This window comes from Falco naumanni, chromosome 6 (assembly GCF_017639655.2).
Source record: "Falco naumanni isolate bFalNau1 chromosome 6, bFalNau1.pat, whole genome shotgun sequence".
NCBI lineage: Eukaryota > Metazoa > Chordata > Aves > Falconiformes > Falconidae > Falco > Falco naumanni.
The window spans coordinates 66,358,169-66,376,751 of NC_054059.1; the positions used below are offsets into that span (position 1 = coordinate 66,358,169).

The 18,583-nt window shown below is 36.6% G+C and overlaps 1 protein-coding gene across 1 annotated transcript in view; it reads left to right on the forward strand.

Annotated features, from left to right (window-relative positions):
* SEC63 (SEC63 homolog, protein translocation regulator) overlaps positions 1–18,362 on the forward strand; it is a 63,667-nt gene extending 45,305 nt beyond the window's left edge. The window contains exons 12-21 of the mRNA XM_040597740.1: positions 2,490–2,644; positions 4,384–4,531; positions 6,314–6,396; positions 8,044–8,103; positions 8,347–8,505; positions 9,253–9,411; positions 10,329–10,430; positions 15,611–15,709; positions 16,565–16,669; positions 17,252–18,362. Coding sequence (XP_040453674.1) covers positions 2,490–2,644; positions 4,384–4,531; positions 6,314–6,396; positions 8,044–8,103; positions 8,347–8,505; positions 9,253–9,411; positions 10,329–10,430; positions 15,611–15,709; positions 16,565–16,669; positions 17,252–17,395 — 1,214 coding nt within the window. The 3' untranslated portion in view covers positions 17,396–18,362. The remainder of the gene's footprint in view (positions 1–2,489; positions 2,645–4,383; positions 4,532–6,313; positions 6,397–8,043; positions 8,104–8,346; positions 8,506–9,252; positions 9,412–10,328; positions 10,431–15,610; positions 15,710–16,564; positions 16,670–17,251) is intronic.
* The last annotated feature ends 221 nt before the right edge of the window (positions 18,363–18,583 follow it).

The following is an 18,583-nucleotide window of genomic DNA, read 5'->3' on the forward strand; positions in this document are numbered from 1 at the left end:
TCAAAATATGTGCAACAATGGCATTCATGTTATGGGGACAGTCAGGTGGTGTTAAAAGCTATACTCTGTCCTTAGATCCACTGTCAGGGAATTGCAGTGTTATTTTCAGGAAACAGAAATAATATTCTCCAACTTTATTAAAATATTTTTCGGCTGTCACATGGATGATGAGTCAGTGCTTTAAGAAAGAGAAGAATTTCTACTCTTTGACTAGTGCTCTGTGGTCTCACAGCTTTATCTAATGTCCCGCAAAAGCTGGTTTGTCAGAGAGTATTTAAGATTCTTTTATTAACTTGGTTTATAGTGTGGGTGTTTTTAATTTAAAAAAACTCTGTGATTCTCCTTAGCAGCAGCCAAAAAATTACAGGGGAGGTGGAAGATAGGTAAGACAAAAAGTAAATTTTGTGCTGTTTATTTGGGAGATTAGTCTTTCCATTACCTTTTTTTTTAAAAAATATCAAGTTACATGTTTGTTACTTATCAGTATGTCTAGCCAGATAGTTCCATTCATATGGTAGTTTTCTCTTTATGTTCTGTATAACCTTCACAGTATAATATACTGGGTTTAAAAAAAAAAAAAAAAAAGTCCTGCCATGTAATTTGATTTGATAGCTGATTATATTTATAGCTTGGTGTAATTAATGAAGAAACAGGCCATTTGAATGGAGAGGGGTAGGTGGAGCAGAGGTGAGAGTGATCTTTCATGTGCCTTTAACATACATGCCCTGGTAGTTGCTTATAAATTTGTAGCAAGGTAGTGGTGTAAAGGAAGGAGGAAACATACTGAAGGCACCAAATCTGGGAGTTTTGCATCAGATTTATTACCTTCTCGTATTTCCTCTATAAAATGTTCTAAGATTAATTTAAACTTGCTTTTTATCTAATTACATGGCCATTGGCACTTAAAATAAACATTCAGCAATTTTGGCTTTAGGACCCTTTTGGTCAGGTGCAGGTGATATATGGCCTGTCTACCTTCCCACCCAGGCGTAAGTAAACCTGCTTTTATCCACACTTCTAATCGCCTCGATAGTGTGATAAGCTTGATCACACAGCCCTAGCAGAGTGGCCATATTCCTTCTGACCATCTGTCTGACCAATCTATTGAAAGATACTGCTATGTCCCTGTTGTAGTATCCCAAATACGTCCATACCAAGTATATGTATTTGTGTACGTATATATTTTTTGTGTACGTACACAACACATTTGTATTCTTACTGATTTTTATGTGTTTATATATAGAATATATCTGTAACAGTCAAGGTAATCAAAGGCTGATTGTTTCTCAGGAAAGGTTTTAAAGTGTAAGAAAATACGTATACCGATTCTTAAATAAAATGAGAAACATTGTAAATTACAGGTGCCTTCTGTAATACTTGTTAGAAGTTGCCTTTGGTTCTTTCGTATGCCACATACAAGTTCAGAAAAAGACCCAAATAGCTTAAATTCCTCTTGTCTCTCTGAAGACAATCTAACTTATTTTTCTGTGTCATGGTAAAGTACACATAGAGTAAGCTGAACATTGCCAGTTCCAAACCTGAAGCAGCTCTTGAGCTGTATGGAATTCTGAAATGAGTTTTCTAAATGGGGCTTTGAGAAGTCTTAGTTATGAATGGATGGTTGTCTAACAAAGGTTAAATAACAGTATGTGGAAACCTGTCTTGCATTTCTTTGCAGCCATAATGAAGAGTATTAAATGTCTGTTTTATTTTTTTCTTTTGCTCTGTTCTGGTTAAGGCTTTCTCCTTGTCTATCTTATAATAATTTTAATTATGTAGAGTGTATACTTTTTTATACTTTTAGAAATTATCAAGAATTCCTTTAGTATTTTAAAGAAAAGTCAAATAGGTGTTTGCTCAGACACCTCTTTTAAGCCACGCCTTTGATATTTTTACAGCTGTTACTGCCTTCTAACATAACATGCTCTGCTTAGCTTCAGTTATACCTACAGTTTTTTTCTGGCATGTAATAGGCTGCCACCTTTATGTTCATCTCTCAAGATGAAAATCTTATAATATGTTGTCATAAGATGAGTGATAAACTATGTTTAACAATACGCTTACAAAGTAGAGCTAAGCGTTATACATACACACATATATATAAAATATACAAATTTAAACCAGGTTGGTTTTGCTGCTGCTTTTTTTAAACTTAAATGGTGAAGTTTCTGTCTATAATAATTGCACAGATACATTGTGCAACATGTTGTTTCCTGAGACAAAGTTAGATGGAAGTCTTTCCCTTCCTTAGAGTTCAGATGTGATAATTTAAAAAGGGGGAAGAAAACAGTCTGCTGAGCTATGTGACTACAGTGAGAGTAACAAGGCTGCCTGGTTAGTTATGCTGAACATTTTAAGATGCCTCTCTTTCTTGTTTGGTTGACTGAAAAAACCTGTTTTCTGTAGTCTGTAATACAAGTATACATTGTAAAAGTGTAAGAAGGAGAAAAAAATATAAAAGTGATGTCATCTGTTTCATTCTCCCCAAGAAAGGGAGTTTCGTGCTCCATCTTTGGGATCTTTGGAAAATTGCATGAAGCTTTCCCAGATGACTGTCCAGGGACTTCAGCAGTTCAAGTCTCCCCTTTTGCAGCTGCCTCACATTGAAGAGGACAATCTTAGGCGAGTCTCCAATCATAAGAAGGTATAAAACTACAAATGATACTTGGTAACTTCTTAAAACACTTCCTGTTATTTCTCTTGCCTATTTGCCTATAAGCAAGCAAGGACATGAATTAACTAAGAGAATAAAAATACATTTATTTTTCATTAATTCACTACAATACTTCCTGGGTGATCTGTGTAGTTTTTGTTTCTTTAAAGTTCCTCTGTTAGGAGGTGGGAATGAAGATCAGAGATCTGCTAAGTGTAAAAGATCAGTGTATGTTGACCTCACAAACAGAAGAAACCCTTTATTTCTTATTACAATCTCCTATTTAATATTTGTCTAGAATGTGGCTGGAATATCCTACTGGGACTTTTTTTTTTTTGGTTTGTTTGGCTTTGTCATTCTTAATCTGGTTTGATAAAAAATATATTTGGAAGGTAGCACAGAGGAGTTCGTTAAAGGGAAGAATGTTATCAGTTACTGTGGGAAGTATTTCTGGTTTTATGATCCTTCATGTATGAAAGAGGATGCTTTATAAAGCTCTTTCTATGTAGTTGGTATTTGTAGAATTTAAGGACAGAAGTGAATAGTCTTGTACGAATACCTGCGTATGTTTCTTCACCATGTGTCAGACTGTTGCTGTATTCAAACCTGTTTGTTTGACTGTAGTATATCTACTAGGAATGCCTGCTTAGAAACAAGCAGTTATCTTCTACTAGAAGCTGTTGACTTTTCTGAGAGTCTTATTACAATGGTTAATTTGGACCAATCTCAAAAATATTCTTTATCTAATGAAACTTTTGCTTAGCTTTAACTACAGCTTTAGGGGGTGTTTAAATGCTTTTGTGTTGGTGTGAAGATAAAGAATACTTAAAGTACTGCATTTTTTTAATCCCCTTTGAAGGTGCTTGTTCATCAGGTAGTCAAAGTAGTCTTCCTTTGGATGAATAAAAGAATCATTCCCTTAGAGAAAATTACTTTTCTTCATCCAGCCCTAAACTACAGGCAGCATACAAAAAAGTACATGATTTGAGATGTATTTTTTCACATGCAGTGTAACTAAGTATAAAAATCAGTCATTGGGCTGTCTCACCCTACCTATCCTTCATGTGAAAGAGGGAAGAGACCAATTTGGTAGGCTTGTTTTGGTAGGATTCTCATGCTTTGAGCTCTTAAAAAATACAGTCCCCTAGATTTGAGGTACGATCAGTCTATCTGGATGCGTACATTTGTAATGGTAAGATAACGAGGTGTTCAGATGAATCTGTTTGTTTTATCCTTTTAGATCTGTTCTGCAAATCTGGTTTCAGATTTGTTTGCAGTTCGGTATGAAGAAAAAAAAACAACACCAAAACAAAAAACTTGCACTTAGTTGTTCCTGCTAATATAAATCTCAAAGCACTGAGCTACTCTATCTAAATAAAGAACCTGACCAGTAAGATTTCTCAGCTCAGCTTTCTCAAAAAGCGGGCTGAAATAATAGTTTTATAAGAAATGTATCCAGTTTCCAAGGGGTGACATACTAAGGAACACCCCAATGTTCAAAGCTGTGCTATTTGGTAGATTTGAATGCAACCTCTGTGGTTTATTGTTTCTCAAAACATAGGCTTGCTAGTTCCCTAAAGTCTGGGGTTTCTAAAAGAACAAATCAAATGGTGTGTGTGTATATATTAGTAACGCGGGGACACAAATGATGTATTACTAAGAGTTTGTGGACTGTTCTCTTCTACCATGTGACTCCTTTTTTTTTTCTTCTTTTTTTTTTCTTAATTCAGTATAAAATCAAAAGTATTCAGGATTTGGTGAGTTTGAAAGGTTCTGATCGTCGCAATTTACTGCACTTCCTAGAAGATAAGAAATACGATGAAGTTATGGCTGTCCTTGGCAGCTTTCCGTATGTCACTATGGATATAAAACCACAGGGTGAGTGGGAGGTCCTTTTGTTCTGTGTATGTTGCTCTTCTGACATTTTGATAGTCTGTTGGCAGTAAGCTTTTGTAGGATGCTGAAACACAACTCACTGTTATTATTTGGCCTGGAAATGACATCGTTTTTTGAGCGGTGGGCTGTTGTACATGAGATTTATAGCCTGAGGAGATAAAGTACGTTGAACATTTCAGATTCCCAAACCAGCAGTAGTTGCTCCTACAGGAGCTTATCTGATATTTCATCTGTTGATTTAATATTTCATGAGCAATGTGGAATTCTGGGTGAAATACCTCTTTTATTAGCCATCTTAAAAAGTTGTGCTTATTCCACAATGTATGCTCAGTTTATTCCAACATGGAGAGTCCTCTGTGAGTTTTTTTTGAGTGGAGGCCCCGATGACTAAATATTCATGGTTTCCTTTGTGATAATCCTTGTGTATTTTCTATATCTGGCAGAATTTGTCCATGCTATGCTTAGCTGCCTTTTGTGTGCATTGTTTCAATGAATGTATAATGTTCTTCCTCTGAAGATTAGGTATATTTTTACGCTGTTCCTGTAGGAAGCCTTTCAGTGGAAAGTGAATTGGTTCTGCAGTCTCCTTTCCTTTGTAGTTCAGCGCTAGTAAATGTCAGATATTTGAAAGATTGTTCTAATACCTGATCCTAATTTATATTGTTACTGTGGTTACAGTGATCGCATTCAAAATGTGATATGTTTTGGGTAGCCTGACTTGTAATTTGGTTTATGCATAATCCTCTGTGAGAAGCAAATGTTAATTGAAATATCCATTAAGGAAGCAAATGTCTGTTAACCTTGGTATTTCTAAATGTTGTTTATGTACATTTAAAAAAAACACAACCAAACAAAACACTATTTTATTGTAGCACGGGATTGTGCACAGTCCTGTTAATCGGCTTAAAATTCAGTCTTGGAGCACCTTCCCATATTTTGGCAAGGAACCCTTTTTTGCCTGTAGTCTTCAGTTGTCACACAACTGTACTCAGGTGTGGTATGGAGGATTACACAGCGCATATGCTTTTCTGTTTAGCTCAGTATTACCATTATATCAAATATATCTGTAAAACTAGTGAATAGTAAAACTGCTTTCTCAGGAGGGGCAGAGCAGGGCAGGGAAAATAAATGACATGTCTATGCTGGGATATAAGTTTATTCCTCCCTAACGTGGAACATTCTCCAGTTCATAGATTGGAGATATAAACTCCTCAGTGGCTTTCCTGTGGGTGTTATGTTTGATGTTTTAGTTAAAATAATCATTGCCATTCTTTTATTTTCTTTTGTCTTCTACTTAAAAAAAGAATTAAATGCATGATGGTTAATGTGGCATTGAAATTGAGTTGTTAATCATATGAAAGTCAAGAAAAACAAAGTTATGATTCCCAGAACAAATATAACAGGGTCCCTTTGGTCATGTGTGGTATTTCATGTTTCTGAAGTTTTATGCTTTAATATATAATGCACAATATAACAGAATTATGGTTCCCACAACAGCTACAACTTTTGAATTTTCTAGCTTTGATGCAATTAAAATTTCAATTGCAGTGTTGCTATTTTATAGTTTGCTGAATTACCAGCCCTCATCCTGATAGTATACTTGAGGTTGTAAGAGACTTATTTAATAATATTTTGGAATTATTTTTTTTGTTAAAAATTCTGGAATTTGTATGCCTAAATTTAGACATAGCAGAAACAATGTTTAATGGGAAAAAAAGGCTTTAAAGAAGTTTAGTAGATGTGTTGCGTTTCTTTTTATACTAGTTTTGGATGATGAAGACAGCAACAATATTACAGTAGGTTCTCTTGTCACTGTTCTGGTCACACTAACAAGACAGACCATGGCGGTAAGTATCAAGAGTACTTGTTTTTTCAGTGTAAGTGCAAGTATATGCCAATGAACAGGCATTTCTTCTTCGCAAGCTAACATAGTGTTTTGTAAATATAACTGTAAAATTAAGATTTGAAATTCAGAACTTCTGCTCTTAATCCTCCCTTGTGTTTTTGTTTCTGAATGAGAAGGTTTTCCTGGAATCAAACCAAAGTTCAGTCTGACCTGTTGCAGTTGTCTAGGGAACAGTAAAAGAATATGGCAAGTGATACTGGCCTGAGATTTGTAAATAACAGGAAAAGAGACGCTCAAACTTAGTTCTTGAACTGGAATAAAGTATTCACTCAAGTCCTTGGGACAGTGTTTGATTTCACTTTATGTGGACTCCTAATGTTACAAATCTCTTGGGTGTTTTAGACACTTTCATAAAAGAAACTCAGTCCAGCAAAATATGCATAACTTAATATAAAGGTGGTACAGCAGTGCAACATGAAGTGGACTCCTGAATGGGTAGCAATGCAGCATAACTAAAATTATACTACATCCTAGTAGTTAATCTTCTGATGTGCATATTTTTTAGCTTAAAAGGCAGTAATGACTGTATTTGAACAAAAAAACTTAATGCATAGAAACTTACCTAACAAAACCTACAGTGTCAATTTTTGCATCTCTACTATTCAGATAATTATCTAAGTAAACAGAAAGTCTGAGTTATGCCTCTAAGGTAAGGCATACAAGTGTGCGTATTACAGCTGAGGATCAGACTAACCAATGAAGCCAGTTCAGCAGAAAACAGTCTGTATATATGTGCTATGTGTTTGTGCTATGGAATTTCAGAATGCATCATCTCATTGTTAACTGAAGATGCAGTAGCCAGAAAGTAAAAGATCACTATGCTGGATCTTAAAAATGAAGGAGACTGAAAATTGTGAGCATATTGAACTGTACTTTGAAATTAATTGAAATGTCTGACAGCACGTAGAAAACTCATTTAAGATGTTTTCTATGTGAACTCCACTAGGCAGTCTGGCATTGAGATACAGGACCTAAAAAACTAGAGCTGGCCTTTCACATGATGCTTTTTTTGTGGGTCATATCTTCTATTTGCCATCTTTATATAAAGACAGCTCCTTACGACTGATTTTTTTTTTAAATGGCATATAGTATGTTTTGAAGAAAAAAATGCATGAAAAAATTCCATTTGCATAGAGATATTCTAGTCTACACAATACTAACATTGTTTTTGTCTTAACGTTTCATATTTCTGGTGTGATTTGTTGTCCTCTGTCCCTGAGTAGCAGTGCAGCTGTTGAAGTTTTAATGCTCTGGCAACTGGAGCAGAATTTGCATTTTACTACTGCTTGCTTTTGTGATTCAGGATTTCTGTGCTCTATGAAACAAGTAGATTCTTTGGAACAAGATGACATGTTGTTACAAAATTTCTTTATAATGCTAGTGATGGAAAAATCCTAGACCAAATGTTCAAAATAGTGTTTAAGTTTGATCTGTTAATCCCCTGTTGTGTTTGTCAGTGATAAAAGAATTTGCCATAATGAGTAAAACTTTCAGACCCGATTAAGGTGATTACATTAAAATACAAAATAGTAATTTACTCTTTTGGTACAGAGAGGCATTAGTAGTTTTCACATCTTTCTCTAACCAGGAAGTGTTTGAAAAAGAACAGTCTATATGTGCAGCGGAAGAACAACCAACAGAAGATGGGGTAAGTGAAGAATGAATGTTCCTCTTGCTAGCTAAGAGAACTTTCTTTCAGATCTTGAGTTGCTAATTGTGTGCTTCTCAAGCTTTTTTTTTTTTTTTAAATTTTAAACTTTTTTTAGAAAGGCTTACTGAAGTGTCTTGAGCTATGCTTTCTGACTTTGGTTTTCAGCTTAAAATGCTTAAAGTACAGTGAATGCCTGAAATTTAATGAACAATAAATATTTTAAATACTGCTTTCATACAGCAAGGAGATGTCAACAAAGTTAAGAGCAAAGGATGGCAGCAAAAGAATAAAGGAACCAAGAAAGCTTCAAAATCAAAGAAGAAGAAACCATTGAAAAAGAAACCTGTGCCACCTTCATTGCAGCCACCAAAACAGCAGAAGCAAAAACAAGCTAATGGGGTAGCTCATAGATTCATTGATACTTTACTGTTTTGTTCATCTTAGCACTTCAAATTTGATGGGGTTTTTGTATCTGTCTGTCACATTTTAATTTTGTGCTTTCATAAAGTATATCCTAAACCAGCTTTTTTTTTTCTTTACATTTTAAAATTACTGGTAAAATAATCTGGGAGCCGCCACGGTGATGTTTCCAGTGGCCTGCTGAAAGTTGAGCCCAGCTACTTTAGAAGTCTGGCTTCACAGTCCCTTCTTACAAGTTATGCAGCCTTCTGGGAGGTGAATTGTGCTGTACCCTCTGCTTTTCCTTTAAAGGGAAAAAACTGAAATGAGATTTTATTCTTGTGTAAGTAGCTGGTTTAAATTAAGTAGCTTTAGTATCTTTATGCTCCCACAGCATGGTGTTCTGTCCGCTTCGTGGGCTATGCTGTAGGTACTTTCTTATATTCTCTCTAATTTTGTTAGGACTTTTTAAAATGTGACCCCAGAATCAAATACTGTTTTCTCTTGTTCATATTGTGGGTGCCATATGGAGAGGGAAATTTGCTTCCCTGCTTCTCTTAGCACATGAGGTGAAGAGGATTAATCTTCACTGTAGACATACTCTGTGACGCAGAAGGGTGTAGATCCAGATAGGAAATAAGGGCTGTCTATAGCCTTGAGACAGGTGCTTTGAGTGCTGCATACTACAATAAGGCAGACAAACTAAGAGGTTTTTGGGTTTTTTTCTTCTTTCTCTTTTCACATTAGGAAATAGTTGCGAAGGAAGAAGAGGAGGAGGTCTCTGATAAAGGAAGTGAATCTGAAGAAGAAGAAACAAACAGGGACTCTCAAAGCGAAAAAGATGATGGAAGTGACAGAGACACTGACAGAGAACAAGATGAGAAGCAAAACAAAGATGATGAAGCTGTAAGCCTTACTTTTTCTTGAAGGGTAATGTTGCTTCCGGGGTTAAGAGAAAATGCATTTTAATCCTCTAGCATCCCCTCAGGCTAGGCAACACTAGGATGAAGGAGTAATATCGGTTCTCCAGAGGTTTTCAGACCTCATTCTGGCATAAGAGCTTTGTCATTGCAAGACTGTTTCAGAGAGAACAGTGAAGGGTCTTTGCAGCATAGGCAGAAAACCTCAAAAGGACATGAGAAAAATAGCTTAACTTTAGGGAAAGATAGTAATGTTTCGTTCAGCTTAATTTGATTACTAGCTGCTGCGGATTTTGTGAGATACTCTCCTCTGAACTTTGTTCTTTACATGCAGTGGCTGTTGCATACTGCATAATGCATACTGTAAGCATGCAGTAGTTGAACAAACTCATACATGTGCTTACTGAACTCTAGTAATGGTGAAGTTAGTTGTTCGAAACTGTAATTGTAATTGAGAATGAGGCGTTGTGGTGGTAGATGGCTTCTGCACCACAGGTCTTACAATGAAAGACTTGAGAGTGACAGCTGGAAGCCCTGTACAGGGTGAGAGTAAGCTGCTGATGGGAGAAGGATGATCAAGTTTGTAACAACTCATGTAGTGCTTATAGGCAGTGCTGTAGAAGTGAGTTTTGAAGAATGTGTGTAAGCCCTGCAGGTCTGTGTTTTTGAATTTTAGTGGTTTTTGTTTTTTTTTTAATATTTACATGAATACTGTTACTTGATTATTTTTTTATTTTTGGTTTTAATCATACTGTAAACTTAATCTCTGTGTGCCTTTCCCTTTTATAATGTGTAGTGTAGCATGAGAACCTGTCATATATGGGCTAAACTTTCTCTTTTTTTTAATGCAAAAGATATTTTTTTTTTTAGTGCACAGTAACCCTTTAAACTTGTCTTTGACAGGAATGGCAAGAGCTACAGCAAAGTATACAGAGAAAGGAACGAGCCCTTCTTGAAACGAAGTCAAAGATAACGCATCCTGTTTACAGTCTTTTTTTTCCTGAGGTCAGTAATGGAAAACATTACAACTGTGAAACATGAGAATTAATATCATACAAATCAATTGCTCGTTTTATGTTTTTACTGTAAACACTGGGCTTTTTAAAAAGTCTAATATTTGAAAAAATCGCTAATCTTCATTTACATTTATAAATTTATAAATAGTCTTCATTTAATTTATAAAATCCTCTTAAACTCCTTCAGATACTTTCCTAAAAACTTGTAATGTATTATTCTTTCTATCCAGTTCCCAGAGACTTGGAAACTTGGATAGAATTTAAGGTTCCTTTTTGATGGCAGTAGCGCTAAAGTGGTCTTTTTTTCTGCTGATCTGTTATATGTAGATAGATTCAGAATTAAACCTTTCAGAGATACAGGGTTCTGATTTACAGTATTTTCTGTTTTTTTTCCATGGAAGGTGAAAGTACAGCAGTGGCTCTAAGGTAGAGTTATGAGTAGAGTATACTTGCTCTTTATCTACCTGCAGGTGCCTGTGAGTGGGGGAGCTCCCGACCCCTCCTGTGTTAACAGTAGTGACAGGAGAGCTTGGCGGCCATTTGGATCAGCAGATTCTTTTGGCTGGCTGCTTGACTTCAGGTCTCAGCGCAACAGTGTGGTGGCAACGCGGTGTGCAGCTGTGGAAGATGGGAGAGGGTTGGCAAAGCTGCCGCTTTTCTGCCAGTGTGGTCTGGAAGTGGCAAAAGGCCTTTGTGGAACAGTCTTTCCTGTAGAGTTCAAAAATATATCATCAGGTGTGGATGGGTATCGGAGAAAGGGATGTATTTGAGCGTGTGGTGACTCAGTATGGTGGATAGGCTGTGGTATCTACAGCAGCCTTTGGTGTTGATAGTGTGTTCTGAGGTATCAGTTGTTAGGCGTTTGTGTAAGTCGCCACTCAGTAGCTGTCTGACAACACATTACAGCAATGAAATTTTGGAAGAGGATAGGATTTTTTCAAAGCGTGCGTTTTGTGTTCTGAGAAAATAAGTTAGGTCTTTGGGATGTGACCAGATTGGAACCAGGAGGAAGGAGTATTTGGCCACGCTTTCTTTCCAAGTCAGTGGTTCAGATGGTTTCCTTTGCCTCCTTGCTGTCTGACTAGGGAACTAATCTAGGATCCTCTTCTCTGTCGTTGTGCTGTCTCCAATAACAGGGGGTGGGATGCAAGGCCTGCTTTTGTGGTTTAAAGGAGGCAGCTGAGACTGGGAAGAACAAACAAGGAAACATCAGAAAAAAGGAAGACTCTGTATATATTTGCTCCCTCTTTTCAGTCCCCAAGGCTCTTTATGTCTATACCGTGTACAGCTTCTTGCGTTTGTAAAATGCTCTGTTGTTTCCATGCTTTTGATCATACTGTTCCTGCTGTTTTTACCTAGTTGTGCCATCATTAGAAAGTGAAGTGTGGGAAGAAAGACCTGTTGCTAAGGAGCCAGACAAGATATACAAATAAACCAAAGAAGCTGTTTTCTGGAAGGCCTTAGCTGACATTTGTGTGGCCTCATGACGTCTAATTTTGTAATGGCTGATATTAATGCTGTATTTTCCTGACATTTAGGTACTCTCCCCTCTCTCAGTGAAGCTTCCAGCAATACACCAGCATAACAGAAAAAGGTGTGCTGGCATTCTGTTCTTCTGGCTGCCTTTGATCATGTCAAATATGCAGCAGAGTTTTAATACCTCCTTGCTGCAAAGGCAGCTGGCTTTGGTCATCAGTTTGAGCTGAAACAGGGTATGTGCTATGCCCAGTGCCACACGGGCACTAACTTTTCATATTTCTTTGACTGCACTGGAGGGTTCCTTCAGAGACTTTGCTTATACTTAACTCTGTACAAAGCTGCTTCAGCTCTGTGTAACCAAGTTGCTGGTGGGTTTTGTGATCAAACCTAAGTACAATACTGTGCTAAAAAAAAAAAATTAAATCTAGGGCTGAACTGAATGCTTGAACTTGAAGATACACGTGTATTCTCTCTCGGGGTTCTGCAGCTGTAAATTTTCCAGCCTCTCTTCAATGATTTCCTGAAAGTTTAGCACAGCTGTACTTGGTGCTGTAGTTGCAGTTGGAGTGTGTTCAGGTAGAGTTGATTTGCAGTGTCTGAAGAACAAAAGCTATCATACTCTATAAGTGTGTTTTTCATCTGTGATTTAGAGTATCTTGTGTACTGTGGTCACGGCCAGTTCAGAGGTACAGAGTTAAGGATAACATGCTGCAGTTGTATGAATATCTGAGTTTCCAGAGTTTATGGGTATGGTGAGTATAATACACTCACCATATATTTTTATATATATGTGTATAATACACTCATATATATTTGAGTATGGTGAGCCTAATACACTTGTTCTTGGGAGATAGCCTTAACACTGTTTCATATAAGTTTTTGGGTAGTTGATTACTGCTAGAGACGCATATTTAATCTGTGCAGGTTCCTAAATATCTTCTGCTCTTGCATCCATGGATCCAGAAACTGCACAGATTGTAGTTTTAACATTTTTAGGTAGAAACTGGCCCTGGTGTTCCAATTTCATTGAACATACTGGTTCTCTGGCATGCCAAACCTTGCACCCATCTGTTAAAGGGCATTTTGCCCGCTTGCCTGTTGGCTTGCCAGATTCTCACAGGCATAAACTTTAAATTCCACCCAATAAGAGAGAGGAAAATGACACTCCTGCACAGTTGTCCTTCTATAAAAAAGCAATGGCTTTTGGGGTCAGGAGCTTTACTTCCAAAGAGTTTAGGCTATAGATTCCTTTGAGCATTAGATCAATGAATGTAATTTGTTCTGGTATTTCTTTCCCCCCTTGGCTGTTTTTACTGTTTTTTTGTGAAAATCCAGTTTTGATCTTTGTTCTAAAAAAAAAATAATTCCTTGCCATTGATAGTGATGGAAATGTACACAGTGTATAGTAAGTCAGCACACTGTTTTGGTAAAATAAATAACATACTGATACAAATGCAGATCTTTTTTTCCTATGGTCAGAATCCTTACAGGCCCAAATGGCAAGTAGCCATTTCTGTAATGAATCTAGCTTCTGTAGTTCTTGTTCATCTGTACTATTTATACTGTTTATCCTTCTATTTCTAGAGGCCCCTTGGCTGGGAAATAAACACTTTGACTGCATAAGATTCTTCTTTGCTACAGCTGTCAAACAGATTGACAGTATATTTATTGTTGAAACTTACAGATAAAATAACTTATGTCTTGTAATCACATGGGATGGTTTTTCATAAAATCACTTGGAATACTTGTAAAAAGGACTCCTTATAATTCTACAGATTCTGGTCTTAAGTAGTATATGAATAGGATTTTGTCCTGTTCTCAGAGCCTGTTTTTCTAAGTACGTGAAGGAATGCAGTTCCTTTACTGTGATGCAGTTCCTTTTACTTTTGTATGCTGTAAAATGGGCATTAACATATTGAGTTAATTTTACACTCCTTTGCTCTGGGACTCAACGGTGCTAATCATGGTGTTTTGGTTGCTGGTGTGAGTGTCTTGCCATTGTAAATCTCTAGTTTGCTAGCTGAATATTTCAGTGAGATGGTGACAATTATTACCAGCATAACAATCAGTCACTTCAAAAAAGAAAAGGAGTTAATTTAGCTTTTTTAATTTTTCACCTGCATTATTCAAATTCCAGTTCACTAACCATCGGCTTCTGAAGGGTTTAAAAAAAACCCCAAAACAACACAGCAAAGCTACTGAACTTTTGACTCTTTCAGCAGAGACAAAAATTCTTCAGATTCTACATATTAACAGTATTTGCTTCCCACCTGTGGAATTTGAAAGTGGCTCAGTGGTGTCATTAAAATCCTTCCATTCAGTCTTTCTAATGTTGTTAGATTAAAAACAAAGCAGAAGAACCATTTACATGTGGCACTGAAGCAACTACTTGATCATTGTTGGTGTAAATATACAAAAATTGGTCTCCTGGTTCGGAGCGTGACTTGCAACTGTTGTAAGATTCACGCTTTAGGGCTTCAGTCCGTTGTAAACGTGAACAGTTACCAGAACATCAGGAGTGAATAAAAACGGGTTTGGAACACAATTCAAGAGTCTAATATCAGGGTTGTCTAAAAGGTGTGGGTTTTCCCCCTTTTTTTCCCTAGGGTAAGATCATGCTATTATGACTGTTACCTGTCTACTAAAATACTTATTCATAAATATGAAGAAGTCTTCCTTCTGTCCCCCTGTCCCTCATTATTGTCATTCTTTTTTTTTTTTTTTAAGACAAGACTTAAGGAGGTGAAGGAATGGAAACTTACTTTGCAGTACTAAACTAACTTTTTTGCAATAGAAAGGTTTCAGCTTCTATTAAAACAAAGTGGATTTTGCCTAAAATGTGTGCCAGAGGGTTAATCAAAGAACAGTGGTTAAATGACGAACAGTTGATGCTGAAGACCTGTAGTCTTTCCCATTTGAGAATAGTTGCTGAACTGCACCACAGTCTTAAAAAGTTTGACTCAGTTGAGGGATAAACTATTGTTCTTGTACAATGTTGCTGTCTTTTATGAGGACTACACATCTAATTTCATTTAGTTCAGGAGCTCTGCTTTAGTGCCTGCAGTGGCAAGACCTTTGAGACCTGTAGCTGTTTTGAAGGCTGTGTGATAGGCAACAGTTGTTGGGTATCCTTAACAAATACTAATAGTGCCTGCGGTTCATGCTTCCTTGAAATGAAATCTTGGTATGTCCAAATTCCAACTTTCAGCAGATTCCTGCTTTTTGGAGGGGGAGAGAAAAAGTGGGGCAAAGGGTACTTACCTGGAAAAGATCATTTACTGGAAAGAGAACTTTATCAGTCTTTTAGCATGCCTTGCTTTGTATGCTGACCTTTTTATCCAGGCTGGATTTCTGTTGAAGGACTTAAGGTAGTATTGTGTTGCATAAAGTTGCTCGTCAATCCTCAGTGGACACAATTCTTCAACGGTTCCATCTCTCACAGGGTAGCTTAGTTTGAATATCTGGAATGAAGCCTTTGGAGACAGTTACTTGTGATAACCTGTTTGCTTTCAGTGTGCAGCGCATACTATGTGTTTTATTCATACGCATCCAAGAGTTTTTACAAACCTCGCCAAACACAAACCACCTCCTTTCTATCTGTATTGTAAGGACCTGTTATAAAGTGTAGGGGCATAATTTTATATGACTTCAATAATCCTGGGTTGTTTTTTTTGTTTTCTTTTATGAAAGGAAAAACAAGAATGGTGGTGGCTATATATTGCAGATCGGAAGGAGCAGATGCTAATATGTATGCCATATCATGTTTGTACGCTAAAAGATAAAGAAGAGGTAATGTGCTTGAAAAATTTTATTTTGGCGTATTAAAAAACTGTACTGATGTGTCTTACAGTATACAAATACATTTAGATTTTAATTTTCTCATATGTATCTCTTTAATATGCAAAACACGCGTTACTCTCCTGATAAAAGTAGAGAAGAGCCTTTTAACTGTGAAAATTGATAATGGAGAAAGAAAAAATAGTTTAAGACTTTCAAGTTTCTTGGCATTATATGTTTCTTTTCCCCAATATCAAAAGCTGATGAAAACAAGTATTTGTACACAGTGATCATTCTTAAATAAAGTTACTCAAATGTGTTTGAAATACTAAGTGTTCTTTTTCTGTAAAACAGAGACTGTGACAAATTAATTAGCCTCGGCTCATATGAACCTTTCTGAGACTGTAACCTTTGGCTGTGTTCCTTGCTTTTCTGAAAAATGGAGAATTGATGTATTTTGTTCTTTCAAACTAGATTTCATATTCAATTTCAAGTAACAGAAGAGTGAAGCTAGTACTTTCAACAAACTGAGTATTTCAACCTCTTTGGGTTTTTGGGATTTAGGAGGCATACAAGAGGGTGAAACTGTACTTATTGTAAAGTTACTTGGTCTAATTCAGAAAAAAATGTGACTTAATTATTCAGCTTTCATGGAAGGTATTGTGTTTGGGTATTCTTTCTTCTGTGGGTATTTTATTATGTAGAGATTTTTCAAAGAAATGTCACTTGCAAGAAACTAAAAGGTTTTAAGAAAACAAGTATTATTCTTCTGTAGTAGCATTTACTGCTTGTTAGGGTACTCGGGTACTTGTTCTAATGTGTCTCTTGAAAGCAGTAAGAGCTTATGATGACGATTCTGTTTTGTAGGTAGAGCTGAAGTTCCCAGCGCCAGGCAAGCCTGGAAACTATCAGTACACAGTTTATTTAAGATCGGATTCATATATGGGATTGGACCAGATTAAACCATTGAAGGTGTGTTAGTTAATTGTGTTACGTATTTGTATTGTATGAAAAGCTACTTCATAGGGCTATTAAACCCCCCAAATCCCGTTATCTTTAAGAAATAAAAGTTTAAAATAGTGTCAAGGAGGGGGACTCAAGCTCTGTCTGATGCCAGTAGTGGCAATTTTACGATGGATTAAATGGCACTAGTTTGTGATGCTTTTGAGTGTCTGCATATTTTAATACATGCTTTCTCACATTTATTCAGTTTCTGCAGTATGGTTGGCTCTGGCTTTATACCTTGAGGTCTGCCATGCCTTTTCCCTGCCCTTAGTCCTAGATACATCCAGTTAGTGAGAAAAATCTGGCATGCCTTACTTCTGATAAGAAAAAAACCCAGAAAACTGCTGTTGTTTTGTTTTGGGTGGGGTTTGTTTTGTCTTTTTTGTGGGTTTTTTGTTGTTGTTGGTTTTAAACTGTCAGCTTTGTGTGGTGTGTCATTTGTTTGGGGTTTTTTTTGGTTATTTGGTGTTTTTTTGGGGGGTTTTCCACATTGGTATGTATTGTTTGTAACCCTTTTTTCCTGTCTTTTCTTTCTTTACCCAATTACAGCTGGAAGTTCATGAAGCAAAACCAGTGCCAGAAAATCATCCACAATGGGATACGGCAATAGAAGGTGATGAGGACCAGGAGGACAGTGAGGGCTTTGAAGACAGTTTTGAGGAGGAAGAGGAAGAGGAGGAAGATGATGATTAAACAATACTGTTGATTTACTACAATATCTGCACACACTGCAAACTCTTGGTCTGACTGTGGAACTGTACAATAATAAGAAACACAGTACAGAAACTTTGAGAAGGCTCAGTTTAATTTTCTTTACCAATTAAGAGTGCATTATGTATCTTCTCAGTGGAGGTGAAACCAATCTGTTGCCATTGATACACCTTGGAATATGCTTATGGCTCATTATAGCCTTCAAGTGCAGGATGGTGCGTTTGTTTCAATTGAAAATAAAAGCTTTTTTATTATAAATGTCCGAAAGTGTGGGCTATGTATTGTCTGATCAGTTTAGGGTCCAATTTAAATAAAAGGTACTATTAGCTAGGAGCGAAGTTTAAGTCAATTTTTCTGCATTAGGAATTTATTTTAGAAAACGTTTTGGTATATTTGACATTACAAATCTCTGTTGATTGAAACAACATCTGCTCAACTTTCAAACTTGATTGGTTCTGTGGTATTCATTAAATATTTTGCTGTGATACTGCTCACATTCATAGCTTTAAAAATCTGTTTTACTTGATAATTATATAAATTGGCGTCATACCCATTGCCACTTTCCATATATTCTGGAGGGCTGCTTTTATAGGACTGTTGCCTTTATATGCCCAAGATTATAATGGAAATCATAAACTTTCTTGACTCCGCCACAGGATACTTATTAATGGCTTAAAACATTTTTAAGCCCTTATTTCATCAGATCAGCAGAAGATCTGAGTCTTTTGATAAAGAAAAAGTCTGAAAGCAATTTTGGGACCACATGTTACCTAAGTTAGACGCTTTTGTGTAATACCTTTAAAAAAGGTACATGCTAAAAGCTGAAGTATATTCTTAACTCTGAATCTACCTGACGCTGTCGGAAACATTTTAATGGTAAAATACAACATGCAAAGAGGGCATGTTTTGTATCAATTTTGAATTCCCATCAATAAACTGGAAAATTTGATGGCTGTTTTGCATTTGTAATAGTGTGCATCTCTTTGAGTTTTTACCTCAGTCTCTTGCAGGGCTGTGAGCAAGACAGTGATCCTATCCCATGTCCTGTGTTAAAAAAACCAAGTCTCATTAGAGAATAAATTCAGGGAGGAGAGAACCAGAGCTAGTAGTGTGCTGTATGACATGACAAAAGCCATGGATGGATTCTTCCTTCCTCTCAATAAAACAAAT